We start from the raw sequence: 22,011 nt of genomic DNA, 5'->3' as shown, positions 1-22,011 counted from the left end.
GGAATCTCAACTAACAGATAAGTGCTGCATTTGTGAGACCTTTAATCCGAGAACAAAGGGGAGCGGGACTTTCGTCTCAAGCAGCTCCTGAGGGAGGCAGCTCTTGCTCCTCCGCTCTCGGCGCCGAGCGCTGGTTAGTCTTCAAGGAGTGCTCCCTCAGCACCGGATCGCCGGTACCGCCAAGGCCTCCCGGCACTGGCCCTCGCTGGCTCCGACGTCCACTCGGCATGGTTCCCTCTCCTGGAGGATGAAGAGGCACAATATACTTGCTGCGTCCGAGCCGCCTGCTCCGCAGCCGAGCGCTATGCTCAGTCGGAGCGCCCGGCACCGATGTTGGCCGCGGCTCCGACAATATCCGCACCATCAACTCTGGCCAGGCAAGAGCCGTCGAGTCCGGTGCTGGAAAGCTCCCCGGTACGAACCGTGGTCGAGCTCACTTTTAAGCTGCGTCCGAGCCGCCTGCTCCGCAGCCCGAGCGCTCTACTACGTCATACTGCCCGGTACCTGCTGCGGCACCGACAGTATCAGCACCATAGATTCCGGACACGCAAGAGCCGTCGAGTCCAGCACCTGAACGCTCCCCGGTGCGAGCTGTGGTCGAGCTCACTATTCCCTCCACGCTGGAAACATTTCCACAGCGAGGGAGTTGATGGCAAGGGCAGAGCCTGCGCTGCTTTAACCCCGACACCGCCGGTGCGGGTTATATTGTCTATCGGCGAGCCTGTCTTGCTCACGCCACCCTGTGTCGGTACCGCAGAGCGGCACCGTTCCCGTTCGCGGTCCCGCAGACGTTCTCGGTCCCGTCACCGATCGAGGTCCCGACGCCGCTCGCAGTCTCGGCACCGTTCTCTATTTCGGTACCTTTAGTACTCGCGGCACTGGTCAGCGTCCTGTTCGCTGGCCCGGTACACTCGGCACCGATCCCACTCCCGGCACCGCCCCAGGCACCGAGACTCCCGTAGCCACTCCTGAACATTGAGCCTCGCGCTCTCGGTCGACCGCCCGGCACAGCTCCGGTGGCAGGTCCCGTTCTCGGTACCGGTATGTCTCCCGGTACCGATCCCCGGTGCCGCATCGAGCGACGTCAGTTAGAGAAGGAGACTCTACCAAAGGCTCTTCAGCTCCTTCAGGGCCATCCAGCCACGCATCAGTGTTGCCACGTGCGGACACTTCATATGCGAAGTACTCTGTTTTCCGATGTGCCCTCCAGAGTCTTCCAGGAGACCTATCAGTGGTCCTTCTAGTCACCTTGGGCGTACTACCACGCCAGAGGCATACCAGTGCTCCCATCTTGCTCCGTTCCATCGGAGCTCTGGGTGCCAGAGGCGACAATTAGCCGTCCCCCTCCGACCGGTACGGAGCAAGCCCCAGTTCAGCCACTGGGCTCCCAGATCCCACCGGATCAGGAGGTCGTCCAGGAGCGCGAGCCCACACAGGACCCGCTTGTCCCTGCCCTTTCTTCTGCCTCCTCCCCAGATGAGGCGGGGGCAGGAACATACTCCTCGGGCCCTCCTCTGATCGGAACGCAAGTGCATGGTATCATCCAGGGGGTACGAGTACCTGTAGGTACATCTACCCCCCCCCCCCCGCTCCCTTGTCGTCCAGTCCCTCAATGGGATGGAACGCCATGGCCAGCAGGCACCAGCCCCTAAAGCCAAGGAGGCTAGGCGAATGGTCTTACTGGGCCGTAAGATGTACTCGGCGGGGGCCCTGCCACTTCGTGTAGCAAACTAGCAAGCCCTGCTTAGCCGCTACTATGGGTGGCGGTGGGCAAATTTACAGAGTCGGTTCTTCAGAACTCCTCTCAAGAGTTCGATGCCCTCCTGGAACGAAGGAAGAAGCTGGCTAGAGCTTCCCTCCAGGCCTCGTTGGATGCAGCTGACTCCGCTGCCACGACCCTGGCCTCGGGTGTTGCCACGAGGCGCATTTCATGGCTCCAGTTATCAAGCCTTCCCTCGCAGCTGCTGTACACTATACAGGACTTGCCCTTCAATGGCAAAGGCCTGTTCTCTAAAAAAACGGGCCCTAGGCTGCAAAGCCTGAAGGGCAGCAGGGTCACTTTGCGCTCTCTCTCGGCATGCACACGCCGGTGCTTTAGCGCCGACCTTTCCGTCCCCAGCCTCACCGCTCTTACCCTGCGCCTAGACAAAGACAGGACTTTGCCAGCAGGCGTCACTTACGCGGTCATAGGCGTCAATCAGGCCCCCAAAGGAGCCAAAATTAAGGTCCTTCTAACCACCAATGGGGCAAAGGCCTACCCATCCTCGTCCCTCTTAGGGACCCCTCTCACGAGCGATTCCGCTCGCGACAGGTGCGGACGCTCCTCTTCATCAGAGCTATACAGGAGGTACCTAAGGACGAAACCTAATCCCCTGGGCGAAGGGAGGTCTCAGACCTATCCTAGATCTGCGGGACCTCAGCAAGTTCACGATGCAGATAAGTTCCGCATGGTACCCATGGGGACCGTCATCCCATCCTTGGATCCCGGAGACTGTATGCCGCCCTTGATATGAAGGGCGCGTATTTTCACGTCGCCATTTCTCTTCCACACAAAAGGTACCCCCGGTTGGGGGCCTACCATCGTTTCCAGTATACGGCCCTCCCAGTTGGCCTCTATACAGCCCAAGTGTATTCAAAGTGCATGGCGGTAGTCGCCGCCTCTCTTCGCCACCGTCGGATACACGTTCTCCGTATCTAGACAATTGGCTCATTCGAGGGACCTCCCGGACCAAGTTACCAGTCCTGTGGGCATCGACACGGACCTATTCCTGTGTCTAGGCCCGATGATCAATAGTAAAATCCACTCTGGTTCCCACACAGGGAATAGAATTCATTGGGGCCATCCTGGACTCCAGTCTCACCAGAGCCTGCTTACCTCAGCCTTGGTTTCATGCGATGGTAACAATCGTACAAGGTCTACGGACCTTCCCGACAACTTTGGCTCGCACTTGCCTAGGTTTCCTGAGTCACATGGCTGTCTGCACGTTTGTTTCCAAACATGCCAGGCTTCGCCTCCGTCCACTTCAATCGTGGCTCACCTTGGTGTACCACCCGGGCAGAGATAGCATACTCCTGGTTGTTTCGTTCCCCCTGAGCATCCTAGGCTCCCTCGACCGGGAGTCAGCGCCCTCCCTGGTGTATCCAGGCAGGCTGTTTGTGACGGGGAGGGACAGCCCCACACTGGTACAGCAGGGGTTAACCCTTCTTTGATAGCAGAGGAAGCCACGCCCAGGAAGCTCTGCTGGGCGTGCTCCAACTGGCAGACCGGTATAAAAGCCTGCAGGTCTGCTCAGTCGCGGCTGACCACCGGGGGAGAAGGACGCAGACCGTCAGCTCCTGCAGGAGGAGAGCCAGTGGGCCTGGACCGGGACGTCAGCCGAGCAGAGGCCGTACCGGAGACCCCGGGGAGGGACGCCTGCCGGAGGGGACCTACGGGGGAACCGCTCCCACAACGCCGACGTCCGGCTAGACAGGGTAGGAAGTGACCCAGGGGATTGTAGAGACTGACAGCCTTAAAGCTGCAGTACCGCTCGGCTCGAGCGGGTGGCAAGGAGAGCTTGCCACAAACAGGGCCCTGGGTCGGGGCTCGGTGGAGAGGGTGGGCCCGAGTCCCCCTACCCCCACTCCTTATACCCCACTCCGAAGGGGGTGTTGTTGGACTCCGGCCGCTGGGCCGTGCTACCCCGCCCCGAAGAGGGGGTTGTTGGACTCCGGCCGCTAGGCCGTGCTACCCCACTCCGAAGGGGGGGGTGTTGGACTCCGGCCGCTGGGCCGTGCTACCCCGCCCCGATGGGGGGGTTGTTGGACTCCGGCCGCTAGGCCGTGCTACCCCGCTCTGAAGGGGGGTTGTAGGACTCCGGCCGCTAGGCCGTGCTACCCCGCTCCGAAGAGGGGGTTGTTGGACTCGGGCCACTAGGCCGTGCTACCCCGCCCCGAAGGGGGTGTTGTTGGACTCCGGCCCCTAGGCCGTGCTACCCCGCTCCGAGAGGGGGTGTTTACATGAACTCTGGCCAGTAGGCCGTAATACGCCGGTTACCAGGGCAGACCGAAGGACAAGGGAGTGGCGCGGCGCTAGGCCCCAGCTCGCCCCTGCCACTAGGGGGTGCTGGGGTACCAGACCCGTCACAACTGGCACCTGAACAGGGACTATTTCCAGGCCTGAGATAAGGTCCCAGACGCCCAGAATGGACCCCGAGAAACTCTTGAAGTGGCTGCTGGAGAATCAACAGCAGCAGCTGGCGCAACAGCAGCAGCAGCAAACTCAGCTGCTCCAGCAGCTGGCGGCCCAGCAGCAGACACAAGCCGCACAGCGACAGGAACAGAAGCAGCAGCTGATCCGGGAGCTGACAACCCAGCAACAGGCAAACCAGGAGCGGCTGGTTCAACAGATGGCGGCACTAATCGGACCGGCACCGAGTACGCCTTTAGGGGCCGTCAGGGGCAACCCCGGCGAGGGTCTCGGAGGATTACCCGTACGCCTAGCTAAGATGGGGCCGGGGGACGACCCCGAGGTCTTCCTCGTGACCTTTGAACGAGTCGCGAGCGCCGTACAGTGGCCCCTCGCTCATTGGGCCACGATACTCGCACCCTACCTGACGGGCCCAGCTCAAGCGGCGTACCGTAACCTGGACCCCCAAGACGCACTGGACTACACGAAAGTCAAGGCCGCCATCTTGGATGAAGTTGGCGTCAGCCTTGAGACCTACCGCCAGCGACTCCGCCGGGAACGATATACGCCAGGGGCCAGGCCACGGGCCGTGGCCCAGCGAATCCGGGACCTCTGTTGGAGGTGGCTGGAGCCGGAAGGGCGGACGGGCGTTCAAGTGGCGGAGATGGTAGCCTTGGAGCAGTTCCTGCAAGCCCTGCCGCCGGGAAGGAAGGAATGGGTGCAGCGACACTGCCCCAGGACCCTCACGGACGCGACTTCCCTAATGGAGGACTACCAGGCAGCGGAGGGGGAATTGAAGACCAACCCCAAGGGGAGAGAGCCCGGTGAACGGAGTCCAGGGCAGGCCCGGGCGGCACGTCAGGGGGACGGGGGAGACCCTCGTCGGCCCGTCCAGCCCCCCAGAATATCAGTAACCCAGGGCCCTAGGGCGACACCCCGAGGAGATAGCCCGAGACGACAGGAAGAGGCACCAGTGAGGCAGGGCAGCCCCCGCCACAACCCTATCGAAGAAGGGAGACGGGACCGCTGCTACGAGTGCGGTCAGGTAGGGCACTTCAGGAGGGAGTGCCCGTACATGGACTGCAATTATGGGCAGGTGTGGATGGCGGGTCACCGGGCCCGGGCTTGGGAGCCGGGGAAAATAGTTCTGCTGGTGAAGGTGGATGGGACGTCTGCCTGGGCCTTAGTTGACTCCGGGTGTAGCCAGACGGTTATTCGGAAGGGCTGATTAAGCCCGCCGGGTCCCCCATCTGGCTACAATGCATCCATGGGGATGTGTACCCACTATCTGGGTACAGCTAGAGGCAGCCCAGCACCGGGCGCGGTGTCTAGTGGGGGTGGCCCCTAAGTTGGCTTACCCCGTGGTCTTAGGGCGTGACTGGCCGGGCTTCACAAACCTCTTAAGGGAAGGGGCTACGTCGCCCGGGAGGAGAACTGGGAAACGGGCTAGACGACCGGGACTATTAGGCCAGCCAACGGCCGAGGACCCCCTAGAGGGGCCCTCGGAGAGCCCCGGGAGAGGGGTAAGGAGCCAAGTCCCTACCGAAGCGCCGGCAAGCGAGGGCCAGGGCTGGCTAGAGGTGGACACCGACTTCCTCGAGGAGCAACGAGGGGATACCACTCTCAGCCGGGCATGGGAACAGGCGACTAGCCCACCCGGGGAGGAAGACCCGCCCCACCGCCAGCCACAAGGGCCCCGATTCGAGATCCAGCGGGACTTACTCTATCGGGTGGTACCAGAACCACAGACAAAGGAAGAACTACGCCAGCTGTTGGTCCCGCAGCGGTTCCGACGGGACTTGCTTCGTCTGGCACATTCGGTGCCGTGGGCCGGACACCTGGGGAGGGAGAAGATGTTACAAAGGGTGGCCCAGAGGTTTTTTTGGCCGGGTATCCATGCGGAGGTACGAGATTATTGTGCCTCCTGCCCCGAATGCCAGAGAGCCGGTTCAAAAGGTGTACCAAGGGCCCCCCTCGTACCCTTGCCGGTGGTGGGGACGCCTTTTGACCGGATAGGCCTGGATCTCGTGGGACCCCTAGAGAAGAGCGGCACAGGCCATAAGTATATTATGGTGGTGGTCGATTATGCCACGCGCTATCCTGAAGCGGTGCCACTGAGGTCCACCACAGCACCGGTCATTGCTAACGAACTATTGCAGATCTTCGCTCGGGTGGGTATCCCAAGGGAGATACTAACTGATCAAGGAACGAATGTGACCTCTAGATTGATGGCGGAACTGTGCAGGCTGCTGAACATCCGGGCACTAAAGACCTCGGTCTACCACCCACAGACGGATGGTTTGGTCGAGCGATTCAACGGCACTTTGAAGGCCATGCTGAGGAAGTTTGTAGAGGATGACCCACGACACTGGGATAAACTACTCCCCGCACTCCTCTTCGCGGTGCGAGAGGTACCCCAGGCGTCCACAGGGTTCTCACCGTTTGAGCTCCTTTACGGGAGGAAGCCTAGGGGTATCCTCGATCTCCTAAGGGAAACCTGGGAAGAGCAGGAGACCCGCGTTCGAGGGTCGGTGCAGTATATCATCCACCTGCGGGAACGCCTCCGGGAGCTGGGGACCTTGGCCCAAGAAAATCTGATTAGAGCCCAGCGGACTCAGGAGGCTCACTATAACAAGGGGGCCAAGGTGCGAACTTTCGGGCCGGGGGATCGGGTCCTCTTGCTGCTTCCTTCCTCAGAGTCCAAGCTGCTAGCCAAGTGGCAGGGCCCCTTTGAAGTGGTCAGGCGGATTGGGCCGGTCGACTATGAGGTACGGTTGTCAGGGCGAAGGAGGGATACCCAGGTCTACCACATGAACCTCCTTAAGGCCTGGAGGGACCGAGAGGGCCTGATGATAGCCCCATACCCGCCAGAACCGGAGTTGGGGCCGCTGGCGGGACAGCCCGAGGCATCCAGGACAGCGGACATAGGCCACGAACTCACCCCAGCCCAGCGGGACCAGGTAGAACGACTGGTGGCGGCGTTCCCCGTGGTTTTGTCGGCGCGACCCGGACGAACCACGTTAGCAAACCACCACATTGCTACCCTTCCAGGGCACAAAGTGCGGGACACGCACCGCCCGCTCCCCAGGAAGATGTGGGAGACAGTGAGGGAGGAGCTCGGGCTGATGCTAGCCTTAGGGGTGGTTGAAGAGTCGCGGAGTGAATGGCGGAGCCCCATAGTGTTGGTCCCCAAGCCAGACGGGACAGTCAGGTTTTCCATCGACTTCCGCAAGGTAAACGCAATTTCACGTTTTGACGCCTATCCCATGCCCCGGGTGGACGAGCTGCTGGAGCGGCTAGGAAAAGCCGAGTTCATCTCCACCCTGGACTTGACGAAGGGATATTGGCAGATCCCGTTGACACCGGCCTCACGAGAAAAGACAGCATTTCCAACACCGTTCGGACTCTACCAATTTACTATGATGCCGTTCGGATTGCACGGGGCCGCGGCTACCTTCCAGCGACTCATGAACCAGGTGCTGAGCGCCCACAACGAATACGCCGCGGCGTACATTGATGACATTGTCATCTACAGTATTACTTGGGAGGAACATCTGCAACACCTGACTGAAGTTCTACGGGCATTGGGCGAAGCCGGCCTCACTGCGAACCCGGCGAAATGTCACCTGGGCCAGAAGGAGGTGACTTACCTGGGCTACACGGTTGGCCGGGGGAAGATCCGCCCCCTCGTAGACAAGGTAGAAGCCTTAAGGACGTACCCTACGCCCACGACCAAGAAGCAAGTCCGGCAGTTCTTGGGGCTGGCCGGGTACTATCAGCGGTTTGTGCCTAACTTCGCCACACTCGCTGCCCCTCTGACGGAGTTGACACGCAATTCGCAACCCCAGAAGGTACGCTGGACGAAAGGCTGCAAAAAGACCTTTCGCGCCCTGAGCGAACAACTAACACGGGAACCGGTACTAGTCCAACCGGATTTTTCAAGAACCTTTATCCTACAGACGGATGCCTCTGAGGTGGGACTGGGGGCCATACTGTCACAGGAGGTAGGGGAAGAAGAACACCCGGTCTTGTACCTTAGCCGCAAGCTGTTCCCTCGCGAAACCCGGTACTCCACCATAGAACGCGAGGCCTTGGCAGTGAAGTGGGCGGTCGAAGCACTAAGGTACTATCTATTAGGGAACCCCTTCTCCTTAGTGACTGACCACGCGCCCCTCCGATGGATCAATAGTATGAAGGAGACGAATAACCGGATCATGCTGTGGTACCTATCCCTCCAACCCTACGCCTTCCGCGTGTCGCATCGACCAGGCAAGGCTCATGGGAACGCGGACTTCTTCTCCCGAATCGGGGGGGAGGAGGGAGTCAAGGGGCAGCCGGCCCCGACGGCTGTCTTAAAGGGGAGGGTGTGTGACAGGGCGGGACAGCCCCGCACTGGTACAGCAGGGGTTAACCCTTCTTTGATAGCAGAGGAAGCCACGCCCAGGAAGCTCTGCTGGGCGTGCTCCAACTGGCAGACCGGTATAAAAGCCTGCAGGTCTGCTCAGTTGCGGCTGACCACCGGGGGACCTCCGGGGGAGAAGGACGCAGACCGTCAGCTCCTGCAGGAGGAGAGCCAGTGAGCCTGGACCGGGACGTCAGCCGAGCAGAGGCCGTACCGGAGACCCCGGGGAGGGACGCCTGCCGGAGGGTACCTACGGGGGAACCGCTCCCACAACGCCGACGTCCGGCTAGACAGGGTAGGAAGTGACCCAGGGGATTGTAGAGACTGACAGCCTTAAAGCTGCAGTACCGCTCGGCGTGTTGCGGGCGGATCCCCGCCGAGCGGGTGGCAAGGAGAGCTTGCCACAAACAGGGCCCTGGGTCGGGGCTCGGTGGAGAGGGCGGGCCCGAGTCCCCCTACCCCCACCCCTTATACCCCGCTCCGAAGGGGGTGTTGTTGGACTCCGGCCGCTAGGCCGTGCTACCCCGCCCCGAAGGGGGGGTTGTAGGACTCCGGCCGCTAGGCCGTGCTACCCCGCCCCGAAGGGGGGGTTGTAGGACTCCGGCCGCTAGGCCGTGCTACCCCGCCCCGAAGGGGGGGTTGTAGGACTCCGGCCGCTGGGCCGTGCTACCCCGCCCCGAAGGGGGGGTTGTAGGACTCCGGCCACTGGGCCGTGCTACCCGCTCGAAGGGGTTGTTGGACTCGGCCGCTGGGCGTGCTACCCCGCTCCGAAGAGGGGGTTGTTGGACTCCGGCCGCTGGGCCGTGCTACCCCGCCCCGAAGGGGGGGTTGTAGGACTCCGGCCACTGGGCCGTGCTACCCCGCCCCGAAGGGGGGGTTGTAGGACTCCGGCCACTGGGCCGTGCTACCCCGCTCCGAAGAGGGGGTTGTTGGACTCCGGCCCCTAGGCCGTGCTACCCCGCCCCGAAGAGGGGGGGTTGTTGGACTCCGGCCACTAGGCCGTGCTACCCCGCTCTGAGAGGGGGTGTTTACATGAACTCTGGCCAGTAGGCCGTAATACGCCGGTTACCAGGGCAGACCGAAGGACAAGGGAGTGGCGCGGCGCTAGGCCCCAGCTAGCCCCTGCCACTAGGGGGTGCTGGGGTACCAGACCCGTCACACTGTTCCATTAACCCCTCGGGGTCCCTCATGACAGACACCCCATCTCTCAGCTGGGTGCTCACCTGGGTCAGTTTCGCACTCACGGCCTTCGGTCGGCTCAAGAGCTTGGCCTTACACATCAATGTCCGAGAGCTGAGAGCAGTCTGCCTTGTATACTAGGTGTTTCAGCTGGCGGATCGCCTCAGCAGATCCTTCCTGTCTCACAAGTGGTCGTTCCTCCGGACATTGTCCATTCCGTTTTTCGGAAGTGGGTCTTTCCCCGCATAGCCCTCTTCGCTCCCGCGAGAGCGAAAAGAGAGAGAAGTTCTCCTCATTCCAAAGCCTCTCCCCGGGCTCAGTTTTGGAGTGGTTTTCTGATGCCGTGGATGAGCCATCGGCTGTACGATTTCCCACCGTTCCCGCTGGTTCACAGGGTCCTGCTAAAACTCCGCAGGGACAGAGCGCACCTGATCATGATCGCTCCAGCGTAACCCAGGCAGCACTGGTACACCAGGTTGCTACCCCCGTCGGTAGCCAACCCTATTTCCCTACCTCTTTGCCCAGACCCCATAACGCGGGATCACGGCAAGCTTCACCACCCAGACTTGTAATCCCTGCACCTCACAGCATGGCTTCTGTGTGGCTAAACCGATCCGAATTACATTGTTCTGCCTCGGTTCTACAGGATTCTCCTGGGTGGTAGGAAATCTTCCACTCGGTTAACATATCTGGCAGGGTGGAAGCGTTTCTCCTGCTGCTACGAAACGCACAATGTTTCTTCCGCCAAGGTCCCAATCCATTCCGTCTTGGACTACCTCTGGTCTCTCAAACAGCAGCACCTGGTGCGGTCCTCATTAAGGGCACTCTTGGCAGCCATCTCTCCCTTCCACCCAGCGGAGAGTGGCCGCTCCGTATTCTTACACCTTGTGGTTTCTAGGTTCCTCAAGGGCTTGGAGCGTTATACCCCCCCCCAGTTGGCCCTCGCCAAAACCTGGGTCTTCGACCTGGTTCTAACCAGTTTTATGATTGCCCATTCGAGCCACTGACGACATGCTCGCTGACATACCTGTCCTGGGAGACAGTTTTTCCTTGTAGCCTTTCCATCGGCCAGACAAGTCTCCGAGCTTCAGGCGCTCACGTTGGACCCACGGTATACTGTGTCTCTCAAGGACGAGGGCAGTTGTGACCACGTCCAGCCTTCTTCCCTAAAGGTGGTGTCAGCCTCTCATATCATCCAGGATATCTTCCTTCCGGTCTTCTTTCCGAAGCCTCACTTATAGCAAGGAGAGCAACAATTGCCCTCTCTAGACGTCCGTAGGGCATCCGCAATCTATATCGAGCGGACAAAGCCCTTTCATTAACGCCCTCAAATCTTCGTCGTGCTGGCGTGCTGGACGAGGGGCATGCCTGTCTCCTCCTAGAGGATTTCGTCTTCGATGACGTCGTTCATCCGCACCTCCTGTGTTTTGGCCCATGTTCCATAGAGCCACCTTACTTCACATTCCACCAGGGCTCAGGCTTCTCTGCTGCCTTCCTGGCTCACGTACCCTTTCAGGGGATGTGTCGTGCAACTACCTGGGCCTCGGTCCACACCTTTGCCTCATTGGCCCAAGAGTCCAAAGATGATGCAGCCTTTGGCTCAGCAGTTTTGCATTCTGCAATATCTAACTCCGACCCCACCGCCTACATAAGGCTTGGGAATCACCTAACTGGAATGCATAGGAGCAATCACTCGAAGAAGAAAAGACGGTTACTCACCGTTGTAACTGTTGTTCTTCGAGATGTGTTGCTCCTATCCATTCCAGACCCGCCCTCCTTCCCCACTGTCGGAGTAGCCGGCAAGAAGGAACTGAGGGGCAGATGAGTCGGCAGGGGTATATATCCTGCGCCATAGCGGCGCCACTCCAGGGGGCGCCCAGCTGACCCACCGAGTGTTGCTAGGGTAAAAATGTTCCGAAGAGCCGTGCACGCGCGGCGCGCACACCTAACTGGAATGGATAGGAGCAACACATCTCGAAGAACAACAGTTACAACGGTGAGTAACCGTCTTAACCGGCTCTGATGAAGACTCCCAGATTGGAGGGCAAGATGCATAAAAAGTAAGATCCGACAGTTCCCTCAGTACTGAAGCATAAGACTCGACGTTCGTCAGTTCAGTCTGAGTACTGGTCCAGACCCATCATCAGTGTTGCCTCATCTATCTAGAGACCGTTCAGTCACTACAGATGTACCAGATCCATGAGACTTACCTATGGGAACCCCTGAGACACGAGTGCATACTGAGACTTGTATAATACCGGAGGATATATTCCTCCCTGATCCATGGTTTCCGTTTTTGTCCAGCCCAGCCCTTCTGAGGGATGGCCTTATTCAGGAAAAGTCTATATCGCTATCCCAGGAGCCTTACTTCCAACATCTGGCAGACGTCCCCTGGTACCAACTATGCCGCCACTACTGATGGAGCAGTTCTTGGACTCAGGTGAATCGACCCCTGTAGCTTAAGACCCTGTAGGCTGGCCAGCACCACACATGCCACGCCGGACTCGGCTAGGGCCGCACCGTCCTACCGTAAGCCAGTCATGGGACTGCCCCATAGGGCAGTGGAGCATCCTCGGCCCCCAAACCTCAGGCATAGGTCCCCATCAACACAGCCTGGGACCCCGGTCCCGCAACCTCTGTCGCTGACCAGAAGATCCAGGTCCCCAATGCCGCGCTCTCCCTCTATGAGGCATGGGACACCAGAGTCAAGGCACCAGTCCCTATACCCTTGGTACCGGCGAGCTTCCTGCCAGAGATTGCAACAGCATAGACAATCTTCCATGTGTCGATCCCCACCAGTGTGGAATCGATCCCCATCACGGCTCCAGTCTCACCTCTCTGATACCACTCATTGAGCAGGCACTGATCCTCACCCTCTTCTCAGCGATCACCGGCAAGGGTCAGTTGGTAGATTCACGCTTCTACAGCTCTGCCCTAGTCATCGGGGGGACAATGGTCTGAGTCAGAGCAGGAGTTCAGCCAAGAAGGGTTGAATCACTGCTGGCCTGTGAGACTGGCGCGGCATCTGCAGTGGTGGCATGGCAGCAGGGACAGTGGCCTGCTCAATAGTCATTCTGGAATCCTTGGGGTATGCCAATGATGCTGGTCCCGTACTCCTGCCAATTCCTCCCTGGCCCGCTTGGACAAACCGCCCCATGCGTCTTCTGAAGATAAGAGACTTAACTTCCTTGATGTCCACCATGGCCTGGCATTCTACCTGCAAAGAATGAAGTCCATTAGGAAATCACCAAGACACTTTATCCCCATAGCAGAGAGATTCTGTGAGCAAGCCATATCCTCCCAGAGGATTTCTAAGCGGTCTTGCGATGCATCTTAAAGTGCTACAAGATAACAAACATTCCTCTCTCTAGGAAAGTCACAGCTCACTCCACACAAGCACAAACTGCCTCCATGACATCCTTATCAGACATTCCCACTGCAAAATATCTGCAAAGCAGCCACCTGGAGTTTGATCCACACATTTGCAACCCATTATGCAGCAGTAGAATCAGCAATATTGCAAGCATCTTTGCTACCAGCTTCCTTTCACCCACGTCCAGTCTGAACACTGCCTGTGGAATACATGTAGGGATCATCACCTAGAGTAGTGGTGGTGGTTACTTACTGTAACTGTCCTTTCTTCGAGATGTGGGGTCCCTATCTGTATCCACTACCTGCCCTCCATTCCCTCTGCTTTGGATCCTATTGTGTTTGCAGTAAGGAGGAGGAACTCCAGGGGCATCGTCCCACACTGAATCTTATCTTCTAGGTTGGGAATGCAATGAGAGCTACTGTGCACATGCGGGTCAACAGACACTGCTTTGAAGAATTTTCAGATTTGGGTGCATGCATACCCCACGTGTGGAATACAGATAGGAATGACACATCTCAAAGAAACTCTAGTTACAGTTAGTGACCTACACTTTCGCCTTGGGACCTTAACCTAGTCTTGTCATTGCATATGAGACCACCCTTTGAGGTTTATCCACCTGCTCCCTTTTTCATTTGTCTGCTAAAACAGCATTCTTGGTGCTCACATTTGCTAGGAGAATGGGGGAGTTGCAGGTCTACCATGTATAATTTAAGGACAAAGCATCTTTACAACCTCATCTGAAATTCCAATCAAACACTAATATCCTGGGACCAATACGGCTACAACAACACTATATATAAAAAGTGAGTTAGAATTCCATCTAAATCAGGTGGTAGATCTACTAATCATCTTCCCTAAACTGCACATCCATAAGTATGAGGAAATGTTGCATGCTTTGGATGTGCGTAGGGCACTGTCATTCTACATTGACAGGACTCTGTCTTTTTGATCCTCCACTAGATTTAATGTCTTAGGCTAAGACAATGGGAGGACAACTGTTCAGTTCAGAGTCTACCTAATAAGATTTCTTTATGTACATGAACCTGTTATGAGCTTTGAAGCCTCATACTACCAGAGAATTACTGCTCATTCTACAAGGACCCACGCCACCTCAGCAGCCTTCCTCAGCAATGTCCCTGTTATGGACATCTGCAGAGCAGCAACTTGATTCTCTGTTCACACTTTCATGCAGCATTATGAATTGCCAAAGTGTCCAGCAGAGAAACCAACTGTGGAAAAATTGTTTAAATATTTTCTGAGTTCCTACTACTATTGGACTACTGCTTGGGAATCGCCTAACGGAGAATATATATGTGCAGAAAGAATAAAGAGTTATTTACCTGTACAGTAACTGGTTTTCTCAGATATGTTGTACACACATACAAATTCCACATCCTATCCTCCATCCCCCACTATTTGGAGTTTAATGTCATCAGGACTCCAGTCAAGGGGATTGAGGCAGCCCCACCCTGTATGCCCTTGGTTGGAGGCACAAGGACATGCAGGAATAGCTCTGACAGTACTGCTGATTGGAATCTCTGGCTCAAGTGCACAGGGCACATATGCCTGTGTATGGGCACAACACATTTTGGAGAAAAACAGAATACAGGTAAGTAACAGTTTCAAGTACAGGATATAACATGGATTCTCTCGTTTGCCTCTCTTATGTTATCAAGGAGTCTTGACTGTCCTACATTTCCTATATTGCTAATAGGAGAAAAGCAGGAGACTCCGTAGTAGTTCTGGTATGAAAAAGGTTGAAGTGTTCCACTGGAACAATGAAGCACTCATAACCGTATGAGGAAGCTTCCAAGTGTAGAAAATAAAACATTCACAGAAGCTGGACATAGACTGTAGAACTTGCTTCCTCAACAGAATAACTATGGAATTTAACACTTTCAGAACTAAAGACAGTGTTAAGTTATTTGACTTAGCTTTCCCTTAGTAAATTCTTGATGCACAAAGTTATCAAGTAGCCGTGTTAGTCTGGATCTGTAAAAAGCGACAGAGTCCTGTGGCACCTTATAGACTAACAGACGTATTGGAGCATAAGCTTTCATGGGTGAATACCCACTTCATCAGATGCATCATGGTTAAATGGACACACAGTTATCAAACTATTTCTCTTTGCAGACTGAGAAGGAAGAAAGTTTTATTTAAATAGTTTGGAAGTAGTTTTCTACTATAACAATGGTGGTTGAATAAGTACCTACACTGAAAAGGGGCTACTTAAGCATTGTTCTTCAAGAGCAACAGATACAGCAAAAATAACACACTTAAGCAGTCTACATTAGGAATTTAAAAAAAAAAAAAAATTCCCACCTGTGCTACCTTTGGTTTGACTGAATTGATATTAGCACAAGTGGGAGCCCTTGTTTAAAAAATAAAAATAAAAATCTGATTCCATGTCTTTATTATAAAGCCTTGTATATCCTGGTGGGGATTTTCTTGTTCCTGATTGTCTTACATTATTGCTTAGAATCCTCAAATAGGTTCAGGCTCCATTGTGCTATACAGTGGGTCCCTTCCTCCAAAAGCTCACAATCTTAAATTGTGTTGTGAAGTTAATTTTGGAAATGTTTTTCCTATATATGATCTTAATTGACTACCTTATATAGTGTGATCAGTTTTCTCACTGTTCATTATGTTTTCTCTGAAGTATTGTTAGAATGTGAAGTGACTTAGATGTTGTATTATCTTTTCTAGTTAAACAGAGTTAAAATGGTGGAGAAAGAAAAAGATGCTTTAGAAGGAGAGAGAAACAAAGCCATTGAATTTCTTTCTTTGGAAAACAAAATGTTTAAGGAAAAGAATCGTATTTGCCAATACTACATGTAAGTAACACCTTCCTTTCTGAACTTTTGATGTTGGTTTCTATATTAGTAGTGCAGTTACTAGTTAGCTACCCTGTCTCCATATTTCCACTTGTAAATATTTTGTCAACATGAATCTCCAGGCACACTCAAAACTTTCACTGAATAGTTCAAATTTAAAAGAATACTAAGTAAAATGAGTGCCCATTTATGCTAAGTATTAAGTTTAAAAATATTAGATAATTTCAAATAGCAATGGTCCATGTTGGCACATTTAAAAACAAACAAAAAAAAACCTTGGTTACCAGCTTTCTTTTACTTTAACCTTTTTTTAATCTCATCCTGCCCCAACACCCCCACCCACACACACACTCTCCCCCAGTAAAGTAGTTTGGCTGGTGGACTTCCTAAGGCCAACCTCTTACTTTAAAGAGAAACTGGATATTTTGAATTGTTAACTAACGGTTTGTCTACATTAAGCAGCAGTGTACTCTACAGGAAGTATGATTACTAAAGCACACTGTGCACTCAAGATTCCCTAGCATCCGTTAACATAGTACTGCATTATGTTAAAGTACACTAGGAAAACTTTAGTGCGTACCAGCAGGGTCTACATGGACCAATTAAAAGCAACACATTAATGCACTTTAGAAATTACACCTCTGTAAGACACATTACTCCACCATATAGACAAGCCTGAAATTATTTACATTTTTTAAACTGTAAAATCTTTGGATTTCTTTAACCCCATTTTAAGTACACAAGACTGTCTAGCAATGATCAGCTGGAGGACTGAATATTTAATTTACAGTGATTTTTTTGTTGTAATTGTAGGATTCCAAAACTCTCAAATCAATTTTTTTAAAACTCGTAAATTTGGTACAAGTGGCTTTTTTGTAATCCTCAAATATGAAAAATATATGTATTTCCTGTAGTTATGACCTGCAGAATCGGGTAACTGACATGGAAACCCAAAAGAAAAAAATTCATGAAGACACTAAAGATATTAACACAAAGAACAGTAAACTTGCTGATGAAATGAAAGTTAAGAATAAAGCTTTGAAAGATGTAGAAAAGTAAGTACTTCCATTATCTCAAAAACTGTAATAGCACATTATGCACTTTGCACATGTAAAGCTTTGAGTTCAGAAAACGAACTGTTTTGTCACTTTTGTTTTGACTCTTCCATACCAAGTGGTCTTTTGTATTCAGCCTGTATTACTGACCTCTCAATTGACCACTAAGTTGTACGAACTCATGTTGTACTTTCATATTTCCAATTAGAGTTGATGGTAGTTGAATGAACATATTAGTACAGAGAATATTCTCCTTTTATGCACAACATATTGTAAAGCATAAAGGGCTCATTTGTAGATCATTGCTGCATCTTTTGCAGCTATGAGGCCCCTTAATCCCCCACTGGCTACCTATGTTGGCAGAACCTGCAGAGGGACAGAAAGCAGCTGCTATTAGGTTCCCACTCTTCCCCTGCACAGGTGGATAGATTGTGGGTCTCTTTTCACAGTCACCACAAACAGCCACATTATGACTCTCTGTCAAAGTCTGGTTCCTAGGGCAGTGCTGCAATGCAGATTGGATTGTAAGGTTATAGTTCAGAACTGTCTTCAACTATGGCATAGTTCTATGATAAAATGGCAGTTTAAGCAGATGCCCTTTTTTTTTTTTTTTTAAAGGATGTCCTTAATGATAACCCATAAAGAAGAGGGCATATAATTGGGTTGTGGCTTTCTTTTACTGCTTTATGATGTTTAGCAAAGGTCTGAAGGGTTTTCTTTCCCAGGGGGTGATTTATCTAGAAATATTATCAAATCTTGTATTTCCTTTTCTATTGGGGAATTCTTTGAAGGGGCTTTATTAGCCCTTAGTAGAAGGAGCCTGGGATGTTTTGACTCTTTCAGATATCATGTCTTCTAATTGTTTGTCAGGCCTTTGATCTAAATAGTTTGTCACCCTTCCCAGTTGTTCTTATTACTTTGATGTCATCACACTAGTTTGTTTAAAACTTTTTAGTATTGTAACCAATCTATATCGTTCCAATTCTCAAAATGGTGTCCATATATTATATGATCTGTGGATCCAGCTGCTATTAGTGATTGTGTTGTGAAAGGATCCTTCCCTGATCATCACCTTTTGAACTGTAACCTCACAGAATGACTGTGGATTAATTTTAGTTCTTTGTGCATTTTACTCTTGATTTGTGTGTGCCCCACATACTGTGGTCAGAAACCATTTTTCCCTCAGCAGTACCCATCAGAGCAGCTCAGGCACCCTCTACCTCCATGAGCCCTTGTGAGCAGGCATAAAGGGCGGAGCCACCCAAACTGCCCTCAGTTCGTTCTTAACACTGGTGACAGTTGTTGGATCTGTTGGTCTTGCTTTAGCAAGTTCTCTGTCCTTTATTTTTTGTAGATGGTTACCTGTTGTTCATAGTTAAGGCTACGATTATGTCCTGGAGGTCATGGAGTCCATGACTTCCATTGACCACCGTGACATTTTCTGCCCTGGGGCTGGAACTAATCCCCGCCTGCACAGCAGCCCAGCCCCAGGGGCAGGGGCACTCTGGAGCCTCCCACTCATTGCATTAGTGGGGGACCCAGGAGCCCCAGCAGCAGTGACTGCTGAACCCACCTACCCCTTTTCTCAGGGATATTTTTAGTGAAGGTCAGGGGCAGGTCATGGGCTGCCGTGAGTTTTTGTTTGTTTTCCATGACCTGCCCTGACTTTTACTTAAAATACCCATGACAAAAATTTAGCCTTATTCATAGTTAGTGTTAGTGATTAGAAATTTTTTTTAAATGTTTTTTTTGGTTCCACGGCTTGAGGTCCTGGTTTCGGTGCTGAGGAATGCCTCAGTCACTGGGCTCCAAGCCTTATTGTTCTTGTTCCAAACCAATGTCTGTGAGTGGCTCACATACCACCTGTTCAAAGTGCCTGGGTGAATCTCACATATCAGATTATCAAATTTGTAAGGACTTCAAGCCTAGGACCAAAAATGACAGAGAGGCTAGGCTGAAGTTTCTTTTGATAGAAGCTGCTCGTAGACCACTATTGGAGCCTTCCTGCTTGGAGGGGGAGGGAACAACCTCTTTAGTTTTGGAAAAACATTCCACCAGTGTTGGTGAAGTCCCAGTACTGTCAAAGTCTCCAGTGCTGAGGTTGAAGTACAAGGCTTTTAAGGAAGAAACTTGAAGAGGAATATCTACAGCTCCTAAGCCCAAAAAGGGGGCAAAGGGGTCGAGTAGTGTACATCTTAAATCTAAGCATTCCTTGTCCAGTTCATCTCATAAGGAGGCACAGTTGATTCTGGCACTGGGACAGGTACCATTGTGTCCAGAACCCCAAGCGTCACCTTCAACTTCTACAATGCTGTCGTCTTTGGTTACTCACTAAACTGAGACCATTCCTGTACCATTTGCCATCTGGAGGCATTTGCGGCAGCAAGGGGCTTGTCTTTGTCAGTGCCAGTTTCCTCAGTGGTGCAGGAAACCAGTACCATCAGCTCACACTGCCTTGGTTCAGTTGGTTCAGTGCTCATTTCCAGGTCAAAACAACGAGGCGTGCTGTTTGTCAGCGCTCTCATCCTACGATACCATAAAGGGAAAAGCTAGCAATAGTGGCCTTATTTCAGTCGTCTCTGGGTTCTCTGCACTGATATTGGTGGGCATAGCCCCTCTGTGGTCAGAAGAAGCTGAGTCTTCAGATTCTGAATCCCTTCTGAGAGCTTGCCACCTGGGTGCTTCTGAGATGCTGCATTGGTGGGATATGTGGCTGGGAAGGCATTGGGACTCTACCTTTTCAGTGGCCCTTTTGGAATCCCTGGGGTGTTCTCTCCCATCTCCAAGTTAGGAGATAGGATCCTCCTGTACTCCTATCAGTCAATTGCCAGAGGAGGCTTAGCCTTAAACTCTATTATCCCCATCTTCCTCTTCCCCAGATGGTGCACTTTCTGTGAAAAAATCCTCATCCTACCTGATGTCTTCAAGGCTTACTGGGAGATTTTGGAAAAGGCTTCCCTCAGCCTTGGATGTCCAAGTGGAGGACGTTAGGAGTCATCCCACAGAGATGTTAATATTTTGGCCACAGTTGGGCCCTCCCTTGTGGCCTTACCAATTAATGAGGCAATTTTAGAGCCCACCAAGGCCCCTGTGGCAAACTCCCTCTTCACTTCATCACATATCAAGAGAGATAAGTGTTGATACTAAGTACTCATCCAAGGCTTCGAGTATTTCTTTTTCCCATTCCTAGAGTTGTTGGCTCTTTCGGCTGCCAACGAAAGGGAATGCCAGGGGCAGCAGGCTGTTACCCCGAAATCAAAGGATGCAAAAACCTGACCTGTTTGGTAGGAAAAATTGTTCTAGGGCTGGGTTACAGGTTAGAATTGCAGAACAACAGGCTTTGTTAGACCAGCATGACTTTAATATCTTGGACTTGATATTTAAAGTTTAAGGAAAAGTTACTAGAGCACGAGAAACAAGAGTTTCTTTTGCTGGTAGATGAAGGAAAGCTGGTGACTAGAACATCAGTGCAAACTGATTTGAATGCTGCTGACTTGGCTACTAGGGCCATGGCCTCTGCTACTACCATGCACAGATGCTCATGGATGCAGTCTTCAGGGCTGCCCAAGAAAGTCCAGCAGACTGTTCAGGACCTACCATTTGAAGAGTCATCTCTATTTTCAGTGCAGACAGATGACACTTCACGATTTAAAAGACTCCAGGGAGACTCTAAATTCTCTGGGCATATGTATCCCTGCCCCAAAAAGAAAGCACTTTCATCCTTAGCAGTCTGACCGACATGCTACTCTTGTGCCTAAAAAAAAAATTGAAGAAAAAGGAGTAGGGGTTATTAATACAGACTCCACCCCCTTCTACTGCAACAGCTCCTAGTTCATCTTGGCATCCTGGGGGCTCTAAACATATATTTTGATGGGTTGGTCAAAGACATGATACTTCTCCAACATTCCAGCCTCTCCTTTCCCTGTGTCAAGGGAAGGGTGCCTCTCACTTCCTAGGTGTGTGGTGCTTGAATCACTTCACACTAATGGGTCTTAAACACCGTGGAAGTGGGATACACATTTCAGTTTATTTTTACCCCTCTTTCCCTCCCTCTCTCCCTCCTTGTCCCTGTTCAAAGACCATTCTCACAAGGAGAGCATCTTTCAGAAGATGCAATCTCTGCTTTGATTGGAAGCTATAGAAGTTCCTCAGTGTCACAGAGGGATGGGGTTTTATTCCTGCCATTTCCTTATCCTGAAAGCAAAGGGAGGTCTCATACCAATTTTAGACCTGCGCCAACTCAACAGATATCTGAAAAAGATAACTTTGCATGGTCTCCTGGCTTCCATTATCCTTCCCTGCATCCCAAAGACTGGTATGCTGCCTTCATCTCAAAGGATACATACTTTCATGAGACTATCAGGGCCACGTGAATCATTTAAGGTTCCTAATGAACCATTCTCACTAGCAGTTCACAATGATAAACTTTGGTCTGTCTGCATCGCCCAGAGTTTTAAAAAAAATGTATGGCAGTGTGAGTTGTGTTTCTGAGGAAAGGGTGTGCAAGTGTATCTCTACCTGGACAACTGGTTGGTAAGAATCCGATCAAGAGTTCAGTTACAATTCAGTTTCTCTCTTATCCAGTCAACCTTCAATGCTGTTGGGACAGTTAATCAACTCGGGGCTGTTCTCAAGTTCCATTCAAGTCTATCTTCCAACCATCCTGGCTTCCATTCTCCAACAGAGGGTTATTCCATATTTGCTTACCCAATAACAATGAAGTTTCTCAGAGGACTCTAATCTCTTTCCACCAGTCAAACATTCTACTCTGGTTTGGGACCTCAATCTGGTTCTAAAATGTCTTACGAGATCTCCACTTGAAACGATAGCTACCTGCTCACTCCTCCATTTGTCGATGGAAAACAATATTTCTGGTAGCCATCACGTCAGTTCGATGAGTTGGAGAAATAGGAGCCCTTATGGCATACCCCTGTTTTCACAATATCTTTCAAAGACAAGGTTACATTATGACCACACTCCAAGTTTTTACCAATAATACC

At 52.4% G+C, this 22,011-nt stretch overlaps 1 protein-coding gene and 1 long non-coding RNA gene across 11 annotated transcripts in view; one reads left to right on the top strand and one right to left on the bottom strand.

The window, feature by feature from the left end:
• Positions 1-22,011, top strand: part of SMC4 (structural maintenance of chromosomes 4) — a 126,630-nt gene that overhangs the window by 43,697 nt on the left and 60,922 nt on the right. For all 7 annotated transcript variants that reach the window (XM_039489302.1, XM_039489306.1, XM_039489303.1 and 4 more), the window contains 2 exons: positions 15,829-15,956; positions 16,871-17,011. In XM_039489302.1, the coding sequence (XP_039345236.1) occupies positions 15,829-15,956; positions 16,871-17,011 (269 nt within the window). The remainder of the gene's footprint in view (positions 1-15,828; positions 15,957-16,870; positions 17,012-22,011) is intronic.
• LOC120372311 overlaps positions 1-22,011 on the bottom strand; it is a 77,079-nt gene that overhangs the window by 37,402 nt on the left and 17,666 nt on the right. For all 4 annotated transcript variants that reach the window (XR_005584849.1, XR_005584848.1, XR_005584847.1 and 1 more), the window contains exon 2: positions 12,584-12,966. This is a non-coding gene — a long non-coding RNA (uncharacterized LOC120372311). The remainder of the gene's footprint in view (positions 1-12,583; positions 12,967-22,011) is intronic.

The sequence above is a fragment of the Mauremys reevesii genome, linkage group 9 (assembly GCF_016161935.1).
Source record: "Mauremys reevesii isolate NIE-2019 linkage group 9, ASM1616193v1, whole genome shotgun sequence".
NCBI lineage: Eukaryota > Metazoa > Chordata > Testudines > Geoemydidae > Mauremys > Mauremys reevesii.
This window is presented reverse-complemented; position numbering and strand designations above follow the sequence as displayed.